The following is a 22,617-nucleotide window of genomic DNA, read 5'->3' on the forward strand; positions in this document are numbered from 1 at the left end:
GAGGACTATTGTACATCAGAGATCGGTGTAGAAACTAGTAAAGACCCTTGTGTACTGTGTATGTATATTGGACGAATCACTCTCCCTTTAGGCCGTAGAATATGGGATTAAAATGTAGGAATTTCCGTGAAACTACATGGGGACGCTAGGGACCGAGATTCTCGTCTGTGCTGGTAGCGATTGTTCCTGCCCTTCCCAGGAGCAGTAGCATTTTACTCACAAACGGGTATCGTATTATCCAGCTTTAAACCGGTCACAAGGAAATGAATGTTTCTTTCACAAGGGGAGAGACCCGGTATTCTAGCGGTTTTGTCGACCCAGTCTTCCCCCGGGGTTTCAGCACAAAACGCTGAACTCGCGGCTTTAACCTTCTCCGCTGGCCGGGGGAGTCGCCTGGCCCCTGTCACAGCCGCCGCGTGTTTTTCTAGCGCTCTTTCAAGAAAACATTCGCGCCAAACCAGTGGACGAATTCATGTTGAAATATTCTTACATCTCACTCTTCTGCTCGTTGGGGAGAGTAATGAGCAAAACGATTCATTCTGTAAAAACGATGTTTAGTAATACAGCGCAAAAACGCAGTATAATGTACTCTGCGTCTTTTCAATTCAAATGAACGTAAATAAATTAAACGCCTGGCCTAGAAAATTAATTGACGATCGATTATAAATGAATTATAGAAATAAAGGTAGAGCCAAATTGATCATTTAGGAGAAGTCCTATCTTTTTCTCAGACGTTAAGACTTTTGTGTTAAAATGAAAAAAGAAACCTTTTAAAAATAGGGCTATATTTTTTTTCCTTGTTTGCCAAAATGGAAGAGAAAGAGCATCCCTGCAAGTGTTTAAAAGTTTACTAAGAAGATTAATAAAAACTAGAGAGTTTAAATTGCTTTTTTGATTAGAAAACGTAATAAAGATTCATTACTTTGGAGGCATGTGTCGAGTGTCGATGATCGTCCCCCCGTCCTCTATCTTGAAAAACAAAATATGGTAAGCCTAACTAACAGACGCCATAAATTAGTTTTGAGTCAGATACATTAGTCTAACCCGCGTGATAGCTCGTTCCAGTCGAACAGAACGCTCCGTGATTAATCAGCTGAGTCTGACGACCCTCTGAGTGTCCGAAATCCTCGTGCGCGCGCTCCGGCCCTACAGCCCTCCAATCGCTGCCCTCAGCCAATCAGGGCGCAGCGAGTATTTCAGGAGCTGAGCGCAGCTTGTTTGCCATTCCTCGGCGAGTTTCACGATGGAGAAGTTCATGATCAGAGGGAGGATGGGGTTGTGCAGTGTGGTGTTTTTGCTGGCGTTGGATTGGTCTGTAGCTCAGGTTCAGAAGTGCCTGGTTAATGACAGTGATAAGATAGCATGTGGTAACTTGACTATCAGTAAAAGTGACTGTGAAGCTAAGAATTGCTGCTTTGATCCGACCAGCCGGAATAGCTGTTACTATGGGAATGAAGGTGGGTTTTGGGATCTTGAGCGTCTTCTATGATGAGCTTAACAGGCTTGGTTTACCAGCTCTTGCTTTCCTCCAGTGACTGTCCAGTGCACCAGGGATGGCCAGTTTGTGGTGGTCGTGTCCAGGAATGCCACTAGCCCTCAGCTGAGCCTGGGTTCAGTCAGCCTGCAGGGGGGCAGGAGTCCCCCCTGTGGCCCTGTTGGCACCACTGCTGGCTTTGCCATGTTCCAGTTCCCAGTCAGTGCCTGTGGCACCAGCATGAAGGTGAGGGGCTTGATCCTTCAGCTGAGGGTGTTGCTGCTGTAGTGGTTCCTGACCTTGTTCATGTGCCCTTCCTCTAGACTGAAGGTGGTGCTGTGGTGTATGAGAACATGATGTCCTCAACATTTGCTGTGATTGGGGGGACCTGCTGGCTCCATCACAAGGGACAGTTTCTACAAGTGAGTGAGCAGCTGCTGCTTCCCAGAGCGTTCTGGTCTTGCCAGGTCCTGTCTGGATCCCATGACTGCCTGCTTCTCTCTCCAGGCTGTTCTTCCAGTGCAGGTATGCAAACGATGACCTTGTTCCAGTGCGGGCTGTGGTCTACACGGTCTCCCCACCCCCTCCGGCAGTGTCTCCAGGACCTCTCCGTGTGGAGCTCAGGATTGCAAGAGGTAGCTGTCCGGCCTTGGGCTGTGTGAGCCGAGTGTGTGGGGCTTCTGCTGAACCCCACTGCTGCTCTTGTCCTCAGGAGAGCTGTATGACTCCTACTACAGTGACCTGGACTACCCTGTGACCAAGGTGTTGCGAGATCCTGTGTATGTGGAGGTCCACATCTTGAACAGGGCTGACCCCAACATTGTCCTGACCCTGGGGGACTGCTGGGCCACTTCCACTCCCAGTCCTCTCAGCCAGCCCAGCTGGAGCCTTCTGGTTGCTGGGTAACCTGACCCCTGTGGCTCCGACTGGCTTGTCTCTGTAGTGTCCCCTTGTGGCAGGGCTCACCCTCCCTGTTGCTGTCCTTGCAGGTGTCCCTACAGAGGTGACAACTACCAGACCACCTTGATCCCTGTGGGCGGCTCCTCAGGGCTGCCGTACCCAACGCACTACCAGCGCTTCATGATTCAGATGTTCACTTTTGTGGATCCTGCCTCTCAGGTGCCTCTGATGGAGAAGGTAGGGAGCAGCTTGTGGGGAAGGAGGTGGTGGCTGGTCCTGTGCTGTGCAGTGACCCTTGCTGTGCTCTCTCCAGGTGTTCATCCACTGTAGTGCGGCAGTGTGCCAGCCGACTGCTACTGAGCGCTGTGTGCCCACCTGTGGCAGGAGGAGTGAGTTCTCTTGGGATGGGCAGTTGTGTGTGCCAGTCAGCTGTGTATCCTTTCCTCATGCTGGTGTCCCTTCCTCTTGCAGGAAGAGCTGTTGCTCAAGTGGCACAGGACTCCTCCAGAGAAACGGCACTGGTGTCCAGTGGGGAAGTGATCCTGGTTGGATCCGAGCTTCCAGCTCTGGCTCAAGTGGATTCCCATCTTGAAGGTGAGGGAGGGGGTTGGAGGCTGAGTGTCTGATCCTGTTCCCTGTGTCTGACCACTGACTAAAGCTCTTCTCTCCACAGCACCTCGGTTCCTGAGCTATGGGCTGCTGGTAGTTGCTGCCTCCACTGTGCTTGTGGTCTCTGCTCTGGTGCTGGTGGCTGTGTGGAGATCTAGACCTCAGATCCAGAATACCAAGCTGTGCATGGAGTGTGAATAAAGGATTTGCACTGATCTCTACTTATTGTGGCTTAGTATTGTTTTAGTGTGTTCCTTGGGACTATCATAGTGCTGGTGAGCTGCTAGATTCCTGGCTGTTTCTTCGGGAAAGATGTGGATCTGCTTAGCTTTTTGACAGCCAGCTAAGCTTCCTTTCCACATTTAGCTAATCCGTGTAATCCCTTCTTTTTATCCTAGCCCTGATTTCTACTTGCTTGAGCAGTGTCTGTTGTTAAAGAACAGACAAGCATGGCTATATACCACCTCCCTCATGCCCCTTCCAGTCCCTGTGGCTTTCAGTATCAATCCCCGCTCTTCTGTATTCCCTCTCCACTACCTTCTTGTGAGCTCTCTTCCCACAGTGTACTGATTTTGGGAGAGTTCCATCATTCTCTTTAATCTTACTGTGTGGATGTGTAGTCATGCACAATTGCATCACCCCTTGTTTACATCCTATGTGCCTGCATTTGCTTGCTTTAGCTCTTCCAGCATGCTCAGAAGAAGCTGGAAGACTCTCAGTGGGGATCAGTGTTTTCCAAATTTCATGTTCAAGTGCTTACACTTGGGGGTGGAGCCAGGAATTGATTTTTGGGTGGGCCTGTGCTCTAACTGGCTGTCCTGCCAGCATAGGGGCACCTCTCCAATTTGAAGAACTGTAGCTTGCTGGGGTGTACTTGGGCTTTCTTCTCTAGTTCCATCTAGGCTACACCCCTGCTCCCAGCTCGAGGGTTTTGCTTGGCCTGTAGATGATGGGTTTATCAATCTGTAAGGACTTGTCCGTTTAGTGCCTGTTCACAAATTTGAGTCACAAGAGCAGTGGTCTTGTAGTGAAATACTCCTGTCAGTAGTGAGAGCTGGAAGTGGGCTGCTAATTAACCTGTTGCCTTTTATTCTTGACTGAGTAGGTAGAGCTAGATTAATGCTGCCTGCTGGAGCACTTCAGGACCCTGGTCAGTTCCCTCACTCGGTCACCTTAAGCAAATGGGCTGCCTGAAATCCAGACCAGTCCCGGTCCTTAATGTTTTACCACGAGGTCGGTGCATCGTGTATCATGTCATCTTGTGAAAACGAAATGCCTGTGATGAACGCTGGGGGCAGGAATGTCTGTGCATTACTTCCAACAGTCATTGTCAGTGGCTGGCAGTTCTTTACCAGAGACCTTACTAAGAATCCGCTACTGCTTGTCTGTGTCCCTGAAAGCAGCCAAAGTGCCTTGCAGAAGTATTCAGACCCTTTTCAAATGTTGCTGGGTAACAAATGGTACTTGCACACCCTTTTCAAATCAGAATTGTTAATGCAAACTTACAGTGCCCTCCAGAATTATTGGCACCCTTGGTTAAGATGAGCAATAAAGGCTATGAAAAATCTTTGTTCATCAGCTTGATCTCACACTGAAAATAGGAGAGAAATCTAACCTTCCAGTGAGGTACAATTAGTCAAAGGAAAAAAAGCCTTAATTTTTTCTCTCAAAAACGCAGGTGTCACAATTATTGGCATCCCTAGAAATTCCTAAGAGCAAAATCTAATTGACATATATTCCCATTCATATTTGACCTTTTTAAAGTACACCTGAGTCTTTAGGAACTCTTAAGTGGTCATCCTTGACTTCCTGTTTCACTGCGGTATAAATATGAGGTAACAGGCAGGACAAACACCCTCAGTCATCCATCAACATGGGGAAGACCAGAGAACACAAAAATTAAATGAGACAGACCTTCATCAATCGGGCAACGGTTGTAAAACTTGCTTCACACCTGAAAATACCCATCTCCACTATAAGGGCAATCATTAAGACGTTTCAAACAACCGGAGCTCTGATGAACCTGCCTGAGAGAGGACTCAAGTGTATTTTGCCCACACACACAGTGAAGAAGATGGTTTGTGAGGCAAAACTTTCTCCAAGGATCACAGTTGGACAATTGCAGGAGTTGGTTGCATCCTGGGGTCACCAAGTCTCCAAAACTACAATTAGAAGCCACCTCTGTGCCAACAAACCATTTGGAAGGCTTGCCAGAAGAAAGCCCCTGCTGTCGTCAAACCACAAAAGTAAGCGCCTGGAGTTTGCGAAGTATTACTGGAACTCTGATTGGAAACGGGTTCTATGGTCAGATGAGACAAAAATAGAGCATTTTGGCAACAAACGCCAGAGGTGGGTTTGGCATAAAAAGAGTCAAGGTCATGCAGAAAACGAACCTTCTCCCCACTGTGAAGTGTGGTGGTGGATCTGTGATGTTGTGGGGCTGTTTATCTTCCAAAGGCCCTGGGAATCTTGTTAGGATACACGGCATCATGGACTCCACCAAATACCAGGAGATTTTAGGTCAATATCTGGCTGCCTCTGCCAGGAGGCTAAGACTGGGTCGTGGTTGGATCTTCCAGCAGGACAATGATCCAAATCCACACAGACATGGTTCACTGACCACAGAATCAAGCTGTGGGGTGAGCTGAAGAGGAGAGTCCACAAGCGAGGACCAAGGATTCTGAAGGATCTCAGATCCCTTTATACAGTATGTGTTCTCCCACCTCATCCAGCATTATTAGAGAAGACTCAGTGCTGTTATCTTGGCAAAGGGAGGGGTGCCAGTAATTGTGACACGTGTGTTTTTGAGAAAAATGTTTGTTTTTTAAAAGGATTTTTTTTTCTTTGAACAATTTTACCTCACCGAAAGGTTAGATTTCTCTCATATTTTCAGTGTAAGATCAAGCTGATAAACAACAAAGAATTTTTCATTGCCTTTATTGCTCATCTTAACCAAGGGTGCCAACAATTCTGGAGGGCACTGTAAGTTTGCATTAAAAAATGTGATTTGAAAAGGGTGTGCAAGTATCGGAAATTCATTGTTTTATTGGACCATTTAAAAAACAACACTACCTTCCAATATTCACTGCAATAGACTGGTGTCCCATCCTGGGTGTACCCCACTTTGGGCCTGTTGCTTGCTGGGATAGGCTTCAGCTTCCCTTGCAACATTGTACAGGATAAAAATGTGAGAAAATCTATAGATGTATTACACAATTCCTATGACGCTACGCATGTTTCTTTTGTGTGTAAAATACAGGCTTAAGCAAGAAAAATGGGCGATGCACAGTTGAGTGTCACAAGAAAAACTAATAATTAGTAGGATTTCTCAACAGCTCGTCTACATGAAAGAACTTGAAAGCACTGAGCCCAACAGAAAGTGGAGACCAGCCGGTTCCTAAGCCGACACACAATGGACCATCAGACGTGCGGGGGGGAGTTAGTCCGGCCGTTCACCGTGACAGCACGTACAGTATTTGGACGGTGGGGTGAAAATGGAGAGCTTGCAAACTCCTCCAGAAGAAACCCCACAACGAATCGAACCCAGGACCCCAGAGCTTCAGCAAAGCAGTGCTAACAGAGAAGCATGCGTGCAGCCCGTTTTTAATCTGTTGCAAACGATCAAGCGCGGCTGCTAATGTAAAGAGCAGCAACGCCAGGCGCCTGTTTCACTCCTGAATCGGAAGGTGTGAGAACAGTTGTCTGCGCTCCGCGCGCGTCCGACATGTTCGCTGGGACAAAGCGTGTCTGCACTGCACACAGATCCGGAGAAGGAAATATCACGTCGAGTTTCTCCCTTTCTCCCGTTTTAGGCTTTTAATTCTTGAAATCGTTCACCCAGCGCTTTTCCTCCGAATTGACCGGCGAAGCAGAAGGAGTTTTATCATTTACAAGACTGTAACTATACAATGGTCATTTTGGCAGAAGGAGACATTCACAGTTTTAATTCAATAATAATCTTAGAATTTATGTAAATTCAGACGTTTCGGGACTAGCTCTTATCTTATTTATTTTGTACATCTTGTCAGAAGCAACAGCTGTAACAGGAACTATTAGATACCGTGACCGCAAAATATAGCGAAGATCCTACTTTATAATATTCATTGTAAACAATCAGCAGTCTGCTCAGGAGAAATTAGTCTCCGCGATCTTCCTCCGCTTTAACTACACTGGCTTTTCCACGGGGTGGATTCCATATCCTGTCCTCCTGCGTGTGAGCTGACAGAGTTCGGGTCCTCGTGAAAATCTTCACTCTACGAACCTGAACGTCATCACGCGCGACAGTCTCGATGGCTTTAAAAGGAAGGAGCTCGCAAACAGCAGGTATCGTGGTTTTGCGGGTTGTTTTCATTTCAAGATGTGGTTTTCTAGTGGTCTTTCCTTTCGGCTGTTGACCTTGCTGTTCCTCGCAGTTCTGTGTGATGCTGCGCAATGGCGCGCCCGGGCTAACGTCCAATCCGGCATCAGGCGCAAGGGGGTCGCCTTTCTGGACTCGCCTCTGCTGCCACGGCAGCAGAAGCAGCAGGTTATCCGGGCTGTGTCGGCGCAGTGCGGGGAGAGTACGATCGTGGTGCAGGTCAAGACCGACCTGTTCGGCACCGGGCAGCTGATCAACGCTTCGGATCTCAGCCTGGGAGACTGTGCGGTCACCGGGCAGGACACTGCGGCGCAGCTCCTGATCTTTGAGGCTGAGCTGCAGGCGTGTCGCAGTGTGCTGAAGGTAAGAAGTGGTTCTGTGGTTGGGCTGCTTCTGGTTCTCGGCTGTTGGGTGACTGGATCTGTGATCTGTCTAGACTGTGGATGAGCAACTGGTGTACAGCTTCTCTCTCAACTACACCCCGAAGCCGCTGGCCAACACCCCCATAGTGAGAACGAATGGTGCTGTTGTGGGTATCGAGTGTCACTACATGAGGTGAGTCCTGGAGGAGCAGCAGGGCTGACTGCCTGGAGCTTGACTCCCTGCTGACACCTGCCTCCTGTCTGCTAGGCTCCACAATGTGAGCAGCAATGCCCTGAAGCCCACCTGGGTCCCCTACACCTCCACCAAGTCTGCTGAGGATCTGCTGGGCTTCTCTCTGAGCCTCATGAATGGTAGGTCTCCCCTGAGATGAAGCATGGTGTGACTGTACAGCCAGTGCAGTTGGGTCGATGGGATCTATGCTTGAGATTGGGGGTTCCTTTCCCATCCAGATGACTGGAGCTCCCAGAGGTCCTCCAATGTGTTCTACCTGGGGGACGTCCTGAACATCGAAGCCTCCGTCACCCAGGCCAACCACCAGCCTCTGCGGCTCTTTGTGGACAGCTGCGTGGCCACCTTGGTCCCTGACCAGACCTCCACCCCCAGCTACTCCTTCATTGAGAACAAAGGGTGGGTGTGACCTCGGGTGGCTTGAGCTAGTGAACACTGCCTGCCGTCTCTCCAGTTCTACACTGCCTTCTCTCCTTTCAGGTGCCTGACTGATGCCAAATCCACAGGCTCCAGCTCGCAGTTCATGCTAAGAACCCAGGACACCAAGCTGCAGATGAAGCTGGATGCCTTCAGGTTCTATCAGGATGCCAGGAGCTCAGTGAGTACTTGATCCTGGTACCTTCTGCTTTCATGGGTTTGTGAGGGTTGTGGAACAGCATTTCCATTACAAGCCCAAGATGGAGGCCTGGGTGTAGCTTGATCCACTCGTGCTCTTGGCAGATCTACATCACCTGCCACCTGAAGGTGACTCCTGCTTCCCAGAGTGTGGACTCCCTGAACAAGGACTGCTACACTGAGGGCAGCAGGTCAGTGAGGAGGCAGGGGGCTGCTGTGTCCATCTGAGGGAGCTGCTCTGACCCTGTGTCCCTGCTGTAGGTGGAGATCAGTGGATGGGAGTGACCAGGTCTGCAGCTGCTGTGACTCCAGCTGTGTGCCAAGTATACGATCCAGGTATTGGGGTGACAGGAGCAGGAGGGACCTGGCTTCTACAGGGGGTAAGGCACCTCTGCTCTGCTGCTCATGGCATGGATCTCCTCAGGAAAGTGGGGGGTCTACAGCCAGGCTTGTCCTGCTCTTGTTGCAGCTCCTGAGTGGGAAGCTGATGCCACTGTTGGTCCCGTGTTTGTGCTGCAAGAGCAGGTTGCTGAGAGGCCAGTGGAGGCAGAAGGCCGGAGCTCCCAGCTAAGAGCAGAGGAGGACAAAGCCACAGGTACTGGCAGGAGGTGCTGTCACATCAGCTGGCCCCTCTCTGTGGCAGTGCCCGCTTGCTGAGGCTCCTCTGTGCTTTCTTTCCAGGCCTGCCTGTGGAGGCTGTGATCCTGGCTGGTGTGGTGACTGCGGTGGGGCTGGTCTCTGCTGCTCTGCTGGGGACAGTCCTGCACAGGAGGAAGCAACACAAACCCATGAACTGACTTGATGTGAATGAGCAATAAACTGGTTGCAAAGGGTCTCTTGTCATGAGCTGCTTCTTGCTGTGCTGGAGAGGGGGATCTGTATGGGTTGGGTATGAATGCTGTCTAAGGCTATAGTCACTCTTCTTACAGCTCCTCCAGCAGACTCTTCCTGCAGTTTGGAAGAACACCAGCTGTTCAGGTTCCTGTGGGAGTCTCAGGCTTGTTCCTTAGTATCTGCTCAATGGCAGAAGAGCAGGGACATAAAATCAGGGGGGAACAATAGCTGCCCTTTCAAGCTTTCCTGGAGCAGAGTCCTACTAGTGCAGGAGCACTTGTGCCATCTCCACCGTATCCGTGGAGAGAGGATTTTAGGGCTGTTCATCTATTGGGGGGGGGGAAAAGATGTTGAACATACACCTATTAAAGGCATACCTTAGATGTATAAATGTGGTCCTTAATTTGTCTAGATTGAGATTCTAATGTATTTGATCATTATACATAAATGGTTGGAGATCCAGCATACAGAGTCCTTTAGAGGACTATTGTACATCAAAGATAGGTGTAAAGACCCAGCCGAGAGCGTTACAGTATATTTACGTATAGCCGTATTTTCGCTGTACTGTATATTGGACGAATCACTGCCCACTGGGTACTGTCCCTTTGGGCAGTAGAATATGGGATTAAAATGTAGGAATTTCCGTGAAACTACATGGGGACGCTAGGGACCGAGATTCTCGTCTGTGCTGGTAGCGATTGTTCCTGCCCTTCCCAGGAGCAGTAGCATTTGACTCACAAACGGGTATCGTATTATCCAGCTTCATACCGGTCACAAGGAAACGAATGTTTCTTTCACAAGGGGAGAGACCCGGTATTCTAGCGGTTTTGTCGACCCAGTCTTCCCCCGGGGTTTCAGCACAAAACGCTGAACTCGCGGCTTTAACCTTCTCCGCTGGCCGGGGGAGTCGCCTGGCCCCTGTCACAGCCGCCGCGTGTTTTTCTAGCGCTCTTTCAAGAAAACATTCGCGCCAAACCAGTGGACGAATTCATGTTGAAATATTCTTACATCTCACTTTTCTGCTCGTTGGGGAGAGTAATGAGCATACCGATTTTTAGTAATACAGCGCAAAAACGCAGTATAATGTACTCTGCGTCTTTTCAATTAAAATTCAAATGAACGTTAATAAATTGAACGCCTGGCATAGAACATTATTAATTGACGATTATAAATGAATTATAGAAATAAAGGTAGAGCCAAATCGATCATTTAGGAGACGTCCTCATTGATTGCAAAAGTTATGATGTCCTCATTTTTTCCTCAGATGTTAAGACTTTTGTTAAAATGAAAAAAGAAAACTTTTAAAAATAGGGCTATATTTTTTTTCCTTGTTTGCCAATATGGAAGAGAAAGAGCATCCCTGCAAGTGTTTAAACGTTTACTAAGAAGATTAATAAAAATTAGAGTTTAAATTGATTTTTTGATTAGAAAAAGTAATAAAGATTCATTACTTTGGAGGCATGTGTCGAGTGTCGATGTTCGTCCCCCCGTCCTCTTTCTTGAAAAACAAAATATGGTTACCCTAACTAACAGACGCCATAAATTAGTTTTGAGTCAGATACATTTGTCTAACCCGCATGATATCTAATCTGCAATGCTAGAGTCTACGCGAAAAAGGGAAATACAGAACAACATTTCAAAACTGCACACTCTCCCGCTAATAGCGAGTTAGCTAAAAGTAAAAAGAAAAGTGGAAAACAAAAATCTCAGCTAGCGGCAGTCGGATTTCACGAGGCCTAATACAAGAGGGAAAGCGGCAATCATCGCATCGTGTGAGCTACGTCTGGCTAAACACAACAAGTCATTCAGGGATCGAGACGAGGTCATCACTAAAAGAAGCAATAGATGCCACACATATTTAGTTTTGAGTCGGAGACCTTGGTCTAACGCGCATGATAGCTCGTTCCAGTCGAACAGAACGCTCCGTGATTAATCAGCTGAGTCTGACGACCCTCTGAGTGTCCGAAATCCTCGTGCGCGCGCTCCGGCCCTACAGCCCTCCAATCGCCGCCCTCAGCCAATCAGGGCGCAGCGAGTATTTCAGGAGCTGAGCGCCGCTTGTTTGCAATTCCTCGGTGGGTTTCACGATGGAGAAGTCAATGAGCAGAGGGAGGATGGGGTTGTACATTGTGTTGTTTTTGCTGCCGTTGGATTGGTCTGTAGCTCAGGTTCAGAAGTGCCTGGTTAATGACGGTGATAAGATAGCATGTGGTAACTTGACTATCGGTAAAAGCGACTGTGAAGCTAAAAATTGCTGCTTTGATGTGACCAGCCAAAATCGCTGTTACTATGGGAATGAAGGTGGGTTTTGGGATCTTGAGCGTCTTCTATGATGAGCTTAACAGGCTTGGTTTACCAGCTCTTGCTTTCCTCCAGTGACTGTCCAGTGCACCAGGGATGGCCAGTTTGTGGTGGTCGTGTCCAAGAATGCCACCAGCCCTCAGCTGAGCCTGGGTTCAGTCAGCCTGCAGGGGGGCAGGAGTGCCCCCTGTGGCCCTGTTAGCACCACTGCTGGCTTTGCCATGTTCCAGTTCCCAGTCAGTGCCTGTGGCACCAGCATGAAGGTGAGGGGCTTGATCCTTCAGCTGAGGATGTTGTTCCTGTGGTGATTCCTGACCTTGTTCATGTGTCCTTCCTCCAGATTGAAGGTGGTGCTGTGGTGTATGAGAACATGATGTCCTCAACATTTGCTGTGATTGGGGGACCTGCTGGCTCCATCACAAGGGACAGTTTCTACAAGTGAGTGAGCAGCTGCTGCTGCTTCCCAGAGTGCTCTGGTCTTGCCAGGTCCTGTCTGGATCCCATGACTGCCTGCTTCTCTCTCCAGGCTGTTCTTCCAGTGCAGGTATGCAGACGATGACCTTGTTCCAGTGCGGGCTGTGGTCTACACGGTCTCCCCACCCCCTCCGGCAGTGTCTCCAGGACCTCTCCGTGTGGAGCTCAGGATTGCAAGAGGTAGCTGTCGGGCCTTGGGCTGTGTGAGCCGAGTGTGTGGGGCTTCTGCTGACCCCCGCTGCTGCTCTTGTCCTCAGGAGAGCTGTATGACTCCTACTACAGTGACCTGGACTACCCTGTGACCAAGGTGCTGCGGGATCCTGTGTATGTGGAGGTCCACATCTTGAACAGGGCTGACCCCAACATTGTCCTGACCCTGGGGGACTGCTGGGCCACTTCCACTCCCAGTCCTCTCAGCCAGCCCAGCTGGAGCCTTCTGGTTGCTGGGTAACCTGACCCCTGTGGCTCCGACTGGCTTGTCTCTGTAGTGTCCCCTTGTGGCAGGGCTCACCCTCCCTGTTGCTGTCCTTGCAGGTGTCCCTACAGAGATGACAACTACCAGACCACCTTGATCCCTGTGGGTGGCTCCTCAGGGCTGCCGTACCCAACGCACTACCAGCGCTTCATGATTCAGATGTTCACTTTTGTGGATCCTGCCTCTCAGGTTCCTCTGAAGGAGAAGGTAGGGAGCAGCTTGTGGGGAAGGAGGTGGTGGCTGGTCCTGGGCTGTGCAGTGACCCTTGCTCTGCTCTCTCTAGGTGTTCATCCACTGTAGTGCAGCAGTGTGCCAGCCGACCGCTACTGACCGCTGTGTGCCCATGTGTGGCAGGAGGAGTGAGTTCTCTTGGGACAGGGCAGTTGTGCCAGTCAGCTGTGTGTATCCTTTCCTCATGCTGGTGTCCTTTCCTCTTGCAGGAAGAGCTGTTGCTCAAGTGGCACGGGACTCCTCCAGAGAAACTGCGCTGGTGTCCAGTGGGGAAGTGATCCTGGTTGGGTCTGAGCTTCCAGCTCTGGATCGGCTGGATTCCCATCCTGAAGGTGAGGAAGGAGGGATGGAGGTTGAGTGTCTGATCCTTTTCCCTGTGTCTGTCCACTGACTTAAGCTCTTCTCTTCTCTCCACAGCACCCCAGTTCCTGAGCTATGGGCTGCTGGTAGTTGCTGCCTCCACTGTGCTTGTTGTCTCTGCTCTGGTGCTGGTGGCTGTGTGGAGATCTAGACCTCGGATCCAGAATGCCGAGCTGTGCATGGAGTGTGAATAAAGGCTTTGCACTGATCTCTACGCATTGTGGCTTAGTATTGTTTTAGTGTGTTCCTTGTGAATATCATAGGGGTGGTGTCGATACCTCCATCTGGTATGTTAGTGTTGGTGAGCTTCTAGCTTCCTGTTTTTTTTTTTCTTCAGGGAACAAGTGCATCTGTCTAGGTTTTTGACACCCTTTCCACATTTTGCTGATCGGTGTTGTAGCGGCAAGGCTTACTAAAATACCGCAATTAAGTTTTCTGCTCCCTTGCTAGTCCCTCTCTCTTTCATCTCAGTGGTGCTTGATACAGAGAGGCCATTCCATGTGGTTAACAAGTAAGGTTTTTCTAGCTCAGTGGTTCTCAAACTTTTTGGACCAAGTACCACCTCCAAGTCATCTTCCCATAGGAACCACAGAAAATCTCAATGACCAACATGAGGGCATGTGCACACTCTCACATACACATAAAAATGGAAACACAAATAACACTGAGCACTTCCCATTTCAGTGAGAGGGGTGAGCTTGTTTAGTTTGGCAAAGCCTCCCAATGTCATGGACGATGGGCAGTGAGCTTCAACCGCAGATCTGGCTCAGCATCCATTTTGCTGTGGTACTTTGTCTTGATTGCAGAGAAGCCTTTCTCACAAAGGTAGGTAGTAGCAAAAGGCATCAAAAATTGCACAGCCTTGAATGAGAGGGCTGGGTATTCACTCTGTCTTTGGATCCAGAAATGCAACGGTGACTGTCGTTTCAATTCTGACATCAGAGTCACATCAGCTGATAACTCGAGCAACTTCTCTTGCTCAGCACAGGAGAGATTCTTGGGTATTCTTTCGGCATCAACAGTAAAGGGGTTCCTGATCCACTCTGGTGTGGCCTCAACTGGAAAATACCCTGAGACCTGTTCTTTCAATGAGAAGAGGTGCACTGCAATCACATCTCGAACAGCAGCATCAAGTTCCACACCATATGTGTGCAGATGGTTCTCCAGAGTTGGGAAAGCAGACGCATCACATGCGTTGATTTTAACAAACAGTTGCAGCTTTTTCTTCATAGCAGTGATCTTGTCAGACACATCAAAAATTGTTAAAGAGAAGCCCTGCAGACCCAGATTCAGCTCATTCAAACATGAGAATATATCAGCCAGGTAGGCCAATTTTACCAGCCACACTGGATCATCAAATAGACTTGCCAAGGGAGATTGCTGGTCATGCAAAAACATCCGTACCTCAGAGTGCAGCTCAAGGAGCCTCGTGAGCACTCTGCCCCTTGATAACCATCTCACTTCAGTATGTAGAAAAAGCTGCACATGTTCGCTGCCCATTTCATTACAAAGCACACTGAACAGACGTGAATTCATTGGTCGAGCTTTGATCAAATTCACAACTTTGACAGCAGAGTCTAACACGGATTTCAAATCCTCAGGCATTTTATTGGCGGCCAAGGCCTCGCGGTGGATGCTGCAGTGCGTCCACTTCATATCTGGAGCAACCTCTTCTAATTCGTGCAACTACACCGCTGTGTCTGCCTGTCGTCGCTCTAGCACCGTCTGTACAAACTCCGACGCATTTTTTCCAGTCAATGCCATTCTCTTCAATAAATTCATTCAGAAGCTGAAATATGTGCTCTCCTGTAGTTCTTGTTGGTAGCGGCTCGCAGAACAGAAAGTCCTCATGCGACATGCCCTCAAACTCATATCTAACGTAAACAAGCAAATCTGCCAAATTGACGACATCTACAGACTCATCTAATTGCAGTGAAAAGAATCTGCTCATCTTAACGCGCTCTATCAGCGTACTTTTGACATCATCTGCCATATCAATAATTCTGCGAGTGACTGTGTCATTCGAAAGGGCCACCAGGTCGAGCTGTTTAGCAGCTTTTTCTCCACACGTAATAAGTATCAGCTCTTTTACCAATGGTAAACAAAGTTCTTCACCGATAGTGTGGGGCTTACCTGCTTTAGCGATCCGCAAGCTTGAGTAGTAAGATGCTTCTTGGGCTTTGGAAATTGGAGTGGCACTGTTTGTTATGGTGGACTTGTGCTGCTTCAGATCTTTAAGTTTCCTTTGAAAAAAATCAACAGGCTTATCCTTCAAGAGCGCATGCTTCGTAGTAAAGTGCTGGCTTCATGCTTCCATTGCTGAGAATCTCACAGCACACGACACACTGTGGTCTTGGGTCTTCCTCTGTCCCGGTGTAAGTAAATCCCAAATTTAGATCATTTGGATCGTACCGCCTTGTAGCCATCTTCCGACGCTTGCTAACACTAGCAGGTTCAGCAGCAGAGTTTGTCGGTGGCCGATGTATAATCCTCCTCAATCTCAACAGGTGTGCATGATCTGTCGGAGCTGGCCTCATTACTCTTGGTGTCTATTCCTTTCAGCCAGGACATAATACTTGATTTTTGCGAGGTATTCATTTTCAATCAATTGTTGACGAATGTGGCGCTGTTGGAGAAATATTTCCCATTTCCCCTTTAAAGGCAGTCAGAAGTCCATCTCAGAAGTTTTTCCTTCAAGCGCATGGATGCGAAACAGAGATACCTGATGTATTTTTCTCAAACTAACCCAGAACAGTTCTTATATATTTTTCTGTTATCTATCACGCTTTCCCATGCTTACAAGATTGGCGTGTTCCAAGATCACGCACGTTCTCCTACCTCCCTATTTGGTGGAGATAGCTTTTTTTAAATACAATTGGTCACTTACTTCATAGCATGCATTCCTATAGAGCGGTATAGAATTACATCATAACTCTGTGTCCACTCAAATTAGCGCGCGCTGTACCGTAGTACGTAGGCTGCGTATTGGACACGTATTAAAATAAAAAATATGAAAACCCATCCCGATTTTTCAGCGCACACAACACAGTTCCAGGGTCATATGGCTTACCACCTGGCGGCACGTACCAGAGTTTGAGAACCACTGTTCTAGCTGATAGAGTGTCCTGATAAGGAGCAACTCCCAATTCCTGATATTCTCCAGCAAACTTAATAACTGTTCATCTCTGGCGCCTTAAAGTCTGAGATTTCAAGGGAGAGTCTGATTCAAAGTTGGTTTACGACCCTAAGGGCATGGTTACTCATCAGCCAATCCGGAACTGGTAGGGCAGGTTAACCTCACGTGGATCTCTGATGCCCATGAAACTTTCAACCAATGAACAACCTGCAGTTCCTCTAGGTAAAAAGAGGCAACACGGAGCCCCTGGGGAACGGTTTGCAGGGCAGAACAGTTGGGGAAGCGCAGGAGATTCTCGCAGCGTGCCTGCTGGACATTCAGCCTCAGGGCTCCACCTGAACATCCTCAGACTCAGCCTGGACCACCACGTAACGGCCAGTGTGTCCGAGTGCAGGACTTTCCTTTGTTCTAAGAGTCGAGGACGGAGGTTGCCAGCGTGTAACCAAAGGATCCACCCGAGGTTAGCATCAGCAGCAAGCCTCGTGGACAGCTGAATCACTATTCAGAACTAGCGCTTCATCAGGCACGGACCGGTCTTCTTCCTGACCTGCTGGGACCCGCAGTCATTTTTCTCCTGTGCACAAACTCTGCTAGTAAGCCAGAACTAGCTAGCCGGACTTCAGAGAGCCCACTGCTAGAGCATCTCAGTAGAAATCTCTCTCACTACGTCGCAAGCAGCACCACTGCCTGGCACAGAGCCAGAGAGCGCTGATTGGCACAGCAACCAGCCTGCCACTGCGTCTTTGCGTCTGCGGGAGATCTGCATCCCCACAGATTGGATGGATACATGGAATCATGGACTCCATCAAATACCAGGAGATTTTAGGTCAAAATGTGGCTGCCTCTGCCAGGAGGCTAAGACTGGGTAGTGGTTGGATCTTCCAGCAGGACAATGATCCAAACCCACACAGAAATGGTTCACTGACCACAGAATCAAGCTGTGGGGTGAGCCGAAGAGGAGAGTCCACAAGCGAGGACCAAGGACTCTGAAGGATCTCAGATCCCTTTATACAGTATGTGTTCTCCCACCTCATCCAGCATTATAAGAGAAGACTCAGTGCTGTTATCCTGGCAAAGGGAGGGGTGCCAATAATTGTGACACGTGTGTTTTTGAGAAAAATGTTTGTTTTTTAAAAGGATTTTTTTTCTTTGAACAGTTTTACCTCACCGAAAGGTTAGATTTCTCTCATATTTTCAGTGTAAGATCAAGCTGATGAACAACAAAGACATTTTTCATAGCCTTTTTGGCTCATCTTTACCAAGGGTGCCAATAATTCTGGAGGACACAGTACATGCTCAAGCAGATATCTGAAAGAAAATCAAAACTGGAAATGTGACGCATGATTGACATCGAAGAGCTTGGTTTGTCGTAGAAGCAGTGCTGATTTAAAACTATGTAGTCAGGAAGACGCACTATTACAGAAGAAACATAGCACGGAAACATGAAACAGTAAAGCTAGGCATACGTCTGTAACACCCCCACTGTATCAGAAATTCATTGTTTTATTGATACATTAAAAAAAAACAACACTACCTTCCAATATTCACTGCAATAGACTGGTGTCCCATCCTGGGTGTACCCCACTTTGGGCCTGTTGCTTGCTGGGATAGGCTTCAGCTTCCCTTGCAACATTGTACAGGATAAAAATGTGAGAAAATCTATAGATGTATTACACAATTCCTATGACGCTACGCATGTTTCTTTTGTGTGTAAAATACAGGCTTAAGCAAGAAAAATGGGCGATGCACAGTTGAGTGTCACAAGAAAAACTAATAATTAGTAGGATTTCTCAACAGCTCGTCTACATGAAAGAACTTGAAAGCACTGAGCCCAACAGAAAGTGGAGACCAGCCGGTTCCTAAGCCGACACACAGTGGACCATCAGACGTGCGGGGGGGAGTTAGTCCGGCCGTTCACCGTGACAGCACGTGCAGTATTTGGACGGTGGGGTGAAAATGGAGAGCTTGCAAACTCCTCCAGAAGAAACCCCACAACGAATCGAACCCAGGACCCCAGAGCTTCAGCAAAGCAGTGCTAACAGAGAAGCATGCGTGCAGCCCGTTTTCAATCTGTTGCAAACGATCAAGCGCGGCTGCTAATGTAAAGAGCAGCAACGCCAGGCGCCTGTTTCACTCCTGAATCGGAAGGTGTGAGAACAGTTGTCTGCGCTCCGCGCGCGTCCGACATGTTCGCTGGGACAAAGCGTGTCTGCACTGCACACAGATCCGGAGAAGGAAATATCACGACGAGTTTCTCCCTTTCTCGGCTTTTAATTCTTGAAATCGTTCACCCAGCGCTTTTCCTCCAAATTAACCGGCGAAGCAGAAGAACATTCGAACGAAAATAAAGAAGGAGTTTTATCATTTACAAGACTGTAACTATACAATGGTCATTTTGGCAGAAAGAGACATTCACAGTTTTAATTCAATATTAATCTTAGAATTTATGTAAATTCAGACGTTTCAGGATTAGCTCTTATCTTATTTATTTTGTACATCTTGTCAGAAGCAACAGCTGTAACAGGAACTATTAGATACCGTGACCGCAAAATATAGCGAAGATCCTACTTTATAATATTCATTGTGTTATACAATACTATATAACTACACTGGCTTTTCCACGGGTTGGATTCCATATCCTGTCCTCCTGCGTGTGAGCTGACAGAGTTCGGGTCCTCGTGAAAATCTTCACTCTACGAGCCTGAACGTCATCACGCGCGATAGTCTCGGTGGCTTTAAAAGGAAGGAGCTCGAAAACAGCAGGTATCGTGGTTTTGTGGGTTGTTTTCATTTCAAGATGTGGTTTTCTAGTGGTCTTTCCTTTCAGTTGTTGACCTTGCTGTTCCTCGCAGTTCTGTGTGATGCTGCGCAATGGCGTGCCCGGGCTAACGTCCAATCCGGCATCAGGCGCAAGGGGGTCGCCTTTCTGGACTCGCCTCTGCTGCCACGGCAGCAGAAGCAGCAGGTTATCCGGGCTGTGTCGGTGCAGTGTGGGGAGAGTACAATCGTGGTGCAGGTCAAGACAGACCTGTTCAGCACCGGGCAGCTGATCAACGCTTCGGATCTCAGCCTGGGAGACTGTGCGGTCACCAGGCAGGACACTGCGGCGCAGCTCCTGATCTTCGAGGCTGAGCTGCAGGCGTGTCGCAGTGTGCTGCAGGTAAGAAGTGGTTCTGTGGTTGGGCTGCTTCCGGTTCTCGGCTGTTGGGTGACTGGATCTGTGATCTGTCTAGACCGTGGATGAGCAACTGGTGTACAGCTTCTCTCTCAACTACACCCCGAAGCCGCTGGCCAACACCCCCATAGTGAGAACGAATGGTGCTGTTGTGGGTATCGAGTGTCACTACATGAGGTGAGTCCTGGAGGAGCAGCAGGGCTGACTGCCTGGAGCTTGACTCCCTGCTGACACCTGCCTCCTGTCTGCTAGGCTCCACAATGTGAGCAGCAATGCCCTGAAGCCCACCTGGGTCCCCTACACCTCCACCAAGTCTGCTGAGGATCTGCTGGGCTTCTCTCTGAGCCTCATGAATGGTAGGTCTCCCCTGAGATGAAGCACGGTGTGACTGTACAGGCAGTGCAGTTGGATCGATGGGGTCTGTGCTTGAGATTGGGGTTCCTTTCCCATCCAGATGACTGGCGCTCCCAGAGGTCCTCCAATGTGTTCTACCTGGGGGACGTCCTGAACATCGAAGCCTCCGTCACCCAGGCCAACCACCAGCCCCTTCGGCTCTTTGTGGACAGCTGCGTGGCCACCTTGGTCCCTGACCAGACCTCCACCCCCAGCTACTCCTTCATTGAGAACAAAGGGTGGGTGTGACCTCGGGTGGCTTGAGCTAGTGAACACTGCCTGCCGTCTCTCCAGTTCTACACTGCCTTCTCTCCTTTCAGGTGCCTGACTGATGCCAAATCCACAGGCTCCAGCTCGCAGTTCATGCTAAGAACCCAGGACACCAAGCTGCAGATGAAGCTGGATGCCTTCAGGTTCTATCAGGATGCCAGGAGCTCAGTGAGTACTTGATCCTGGTACCTTCTGCTTTCATGGGTTTGTGAGGGTTGTGGAACAGCATTTCCATTACAAGCCCAAGATGGAGGCCTGGGTGTAGCTTGATCCACTCGTGCTCTTGGCAGATCTACATCACCTGCCACCTGAAGGTGACTCCTGCTTCCCAGAGTGTGGACTCCCTGAACAAGGACTGCTACACTGAGGGCAGCAGGTCAGTGAGGAGGCAGGGGGCTGCTGTGTCCAGCTGAGGGAGCTGCTCTGACCCGTGTCCCTGCTGTAGGTGGAGATCAGTGGATGGGAGTGACCAGGTCTGCAGCTGCTGTGACTCCAGCTGTGTGCCAAGTATACGATCCAGGTATTGGGGTGACAGGAGCAGGAGGGACCTGGCTTCTACAGGGGGTAAGGCACCTCTGCTCTGCTGCTCATGGCATGGATCTCCTCAGGAAAGTGGGGGGTCTACAGCCAGGCTTGTCCTGCTCTTGTTGCAGCTCCTGAGTGGGAAGCTGATGCCACTGTTGGTCCTGTGTTTGTGCTGCAAGAGCAGGTTGCTGAGAGGCCAGTGGAGGCAGAAGGCCAGAGCTCCCAGCTAAGAGCAGAGGAGGGCAAAGCCACAGGTACTGGCAGGAGGTGCTGTCATGTCAGCTGGCCCCTCTCTGTGGCAGTGCCCACTTGGTGAGGCTCCTCTGTGCTTTCTTTCCAGGCCTGCCTGTGGAGGCTGTGATCCTGGCTGGTGTGGTGACTGCGGTGGGGCTGGTCTCTGCTGCTCTGCTGGGGACAGTCCTGCACAGGAGGAAGCAACACAAACCCATGAACTGACTTGATGTGAATGAGCAATAAACTGGTTGCAAAGGGTCTCTTGTCATGAGCTGCTTCTTGCTGTGCTGGAGGGGGGATCTGTATGGGTTGGGTATGAATGCTGTGCTGTCTAAGGCTATGGCCACTCTTCTTACAGCTCCTCCAGCAGACTCCTCCTGCTGTTTGGAAGAACACCAGCTGTTCAGGTTCCTGTGGGAGTCTCAGACTTGTTCCTTAGTATCTGCTCAATGGCAGAAGAGCAGAGACATAAAATCAGGGGGGAACAATAGTTACCCTTTCAAGCTTGCCTGGAGGAGAGTTCTACTAGAGGAGATGGCACAAGTGCTCCTGCAACGTATCCTTGGAGAGAGGATTTTAGGGCTCTTTTTCTATTGGGGGGGGGGGAAAGATGTTGAACATACACCTATTAAATGTGGTCCTTAATTTGTCTAGAATGAGATTCTAATGTATTTGATCACTATACATAAATGGTTGGAGGTCTATCATAGATACCTTTAGAGGACTATTGTACATCAGAGATCGGTGTAGAAACTAGTAAAGACCCTTGTGTACTGTGTATGTATATTGGACGAATCACTCTCCCTTTAGGCCGTAGAATATGGGATTAAAATGTAGGAATTTCCGTGAAACTACATGGGGACGCTAGGGACCGAGATTCTCGTCTGTGCTGGTAGCGATTGTTCCTGCCCTTCCCAGGAGCAGTAGCATTTTACTCACAAACGGGTATCGTATTATCCAGCTTTAAACCGGTCACAAGGAAATGAATGTTTCTTTCACAAGGGGAGAGACCCGGTATTCTAGCGGTTTTGTCGACCCAGTCTTCCCCCGGGGTTTCAGCACAAAACGCTGAACTCGCGGCTTTAACCTTCTCCGCTGGCCGGGGGAGTCGCCTGGCCCCTGTCACAGCCGCCGCGTGTTTTTCTAGCGCTCTTTCAAGAAAACATTCGCGCCAAACCAGTGGACGAATTCATGTTGAAATATTCTTACATCTCACTCTTCTGCTCGTTGGGGAGAGTAATGAGCAAAACGATTCATTCTGTAAAAACGATGTTTAGTAATACAGCGCAAAAACGCAGTATAATGTACTCTGCGTCTTTTCAATTCAAATGAACGTAAATAAATTAAACGCCTGGCCTAGAAAATTAATTGACGATCGATTATAAATGAATTATAGAAATAAAGGTAGAGCCAAATTGATCATTTAGGAGAAGTCCTATCTTTTTCTCAGACGTTAAGACTTTTGTGTTAAAATGAAAAAAGAAACCTTTTAAAAATAGGGCTATATTTTTTTTCCTTGTTTGCCAAAATGGAAGAGAAAGAGCATCCCTGCAAGTGTTTAAAAGTTTACTAAGAAGATTAATAAAAACTAGAGAGTTTAAATTGCTTTTTTGATTAGAAAACGTAATAAAGATTCATTACT

General features: G+C 48.8%; 4 protein-coding genes across 4 annotated transcripts; all 4 read left to right on the top strand.

The window, feature by feature from the left end:
- Positions 1–931: 931 nt before the first annotated feature.
- LOC148672432 (zona pellucida sperm-binding protein 4-like) lies at positions 932–3,204 on the top strand. The gene is made up of 7 exons (XM_088627257.1): positions 932–987; positions 1,982–2,109; positions 2,187–2,376; positions 2,464–2,611; positions 2,688–2,763; positions 2,846–2,968; positions 3,048–3,204. The coding sequence occupies exons 1-7, from the start codon at positions 932–934 to the stop codon at positions 3,182–3,184; spliced, it is 858 nt and encodes a 285-aa protein (XP_088483383.1). The 3' UTR covers positions 3,185–3,204.
- Positions 3,205–7,307: 4,103 nt separating this feature from the next.
- On the top strand, positions 7,308–9,400 carry LOC148672433 (zona pellucida sperm-binding protein 3-like). Its single transcript, XM_088627258.1, has 9 exons — positions 7,308–7,703; positions 7,777–7,895; positions 7,971–8,074; positions 8,174–8,351; positions 8,433–8,550; positions 8,673–8,758; positions 8,829–8,947; positions 9,037–9,162; positions 9,249–9,400. The coding sequence occupies exons 1-9, from the start codon at positions 7,341–7,343 to the stop codon at positions 9,362–9,364; spliced, it is 1,329 nt and encodes a 442-aa protein (XP_088483384.1). The 5' UTR covers positions 7,308–7,340; the 3' UTR covers positions 9,365–9,400.
- Positions 9,401–11,486: 2,086 nt separating this feature from the next.
- On the top strand, positions 11,487–13,456 carry LOC148672434 (zona pellucida sperm-binding protein 4-like). The gene is made up of 9 exons (XM_088628161.1): positions 11,487–11,702; positions 11,778–11,965; positions 12,043–12,140; positions 12,229–12,356; positions 12,434–12,623; positions 12,711–12,858; positions 12,935–13,010; positions 13,092–13,214; positions 13,300–13,456. The coding sequence occupies exons 1-9, from the start codon at positions 11,489–11,491 to the stop codon at positions 13,434–13,436; spliced, it is 1,302 nt and encodes a 433-aa protein (XP_088484287.1). The 5' UTR covers positions 11,487–11,488; the 3' UTR covers positions 13,437–13,456.
- A 5,719-nt stretch (positions 13,457–19,175) lies between these two features.
- LOC148672435 (zona pellucida sperm-binding protein 3-like) lies at positions 19,176–21,233 on the top strand. The gene is made up of 9 exons (XM_088627260.1): positions 19,176–19,538; positions 19,612–19,730; positions 19,806–19,909; positions 20,008–20,185; positions 20,267–20,384; positions 20,507–20,592; positions 20,662–20,780; positions 20,870–20,995; positions 21,082–21,233. The coding sequence occupies exons 1-9, from the start codon at positions 19,176–19,178 to the stop codon at positions 21,195–21,197; spliced, it is 1,329 nt and encodes a 442-aa protein (XP_088483386.1). The 3' UTR covers positions 21,198–21,233.
- The last annotated feature ends 1,384 nt before the right edge of the window (positions 21,234–22,617 follow it).

This window comes from Lepisosteus platostomus, chromosome 4 (assembly GCF_059453375.1).
Source record: "Lepisosteus platostomus isolate fLepPlt1 chromosome 4, fLepPlt1.hap1, whole genome shotgun sequence".
In the NCBI taxonomy this organism is placed as follows: domain Eukaryota; kingdom Metazoa; phylum Chordata; class Actinopteri; order Semionotiformes; family Lepisosteidae; genus Lepisosteus; species Lepisosteus platostomus.

Coding starts and splice junctions, on each gene's coding strand:
- LOC148672434 (XM_088628161.1), top strand. CDS start 11,489: ATGGAGAAGTCAATGAGCAGAGGGAGGATGGGGTTGTACATTGTGTTG. Junction 12,624..12,710: donor TGGAGCCTTCTGGTTGCTGG/GTAACCTGACCC, acceptor CTGTCCTTGCAG/GTGTCCCTACAGAGATGACA. Junction 12,859..12,934: donor AGGTTCCTCTGAAGGAGAAG/GTAGGGAGCAGC, acceptor TGCTCTCTCTAG/GTGTTCATCCACTGTAGTGC.
- LOC148672432 (XM_088627257.1), top strand. CDS start 932: ATGTGTCGAGTGTCGATGATCGTCCCCCCGTCCTCTATCTTGAAAAAC. Junction 988..1,981: donor ATCTTGAAAAACAAAATATG/GTAAGCCTAACT, acceptor TTCTCTCTCCAG/GCTGTTCTTCCAGTGCAGGT. Junction 2,764..2,845: donor GCCCACCTGTGGCAGGAGGA/GTGAGTTCTCTT, acceptor TTCCTCTTGCAG/GAAGAGCTGTTGCTCAAGTG.
- LOC148672433 (XM_088627258.1), top strand. CDS start 7,341: ATGTGGTTTTCTAGTGGTCTTTCCTTTCGGCTGTTGACCTTGCTGTTC. Junction 8,075..8,173: donor CTCTCTGAGCCTCATGAATG/GTAGGTCTCCCC, acceptor TTTCCCATCCAG/ATGACTGGAGCTCCCAGAGG. Junction 8,551..8,672: donor ATCAGGATGCCAGGAGCTCA/GTGAGTACTTGA, acceptor TGCTCTTGGCAG/ATCTACATCACCTGCCACCT.
- LOC148672435 (XM_088627260.1), top strand. CDS start 19,176: ATGTGGTTTTCTAGTGGTCTTTCCTTTCAGTTGTTGACCTTGCTGTTC. Junction 20,593..20,661: donor TGCTACACTGAGGGCAGCAG/GTCAGTGAGGAG, acceptor TCCCTGCTGTAG/GTGGAGATCAGTGGATGGGA. Junction 20,781..20,869: donor GGACCTGGCTTCTACAGGGG/GTAAGGCACCTC, acceptor CTCTTGTTGCAG/CTCCTGAGTGGGAAGCTGAT.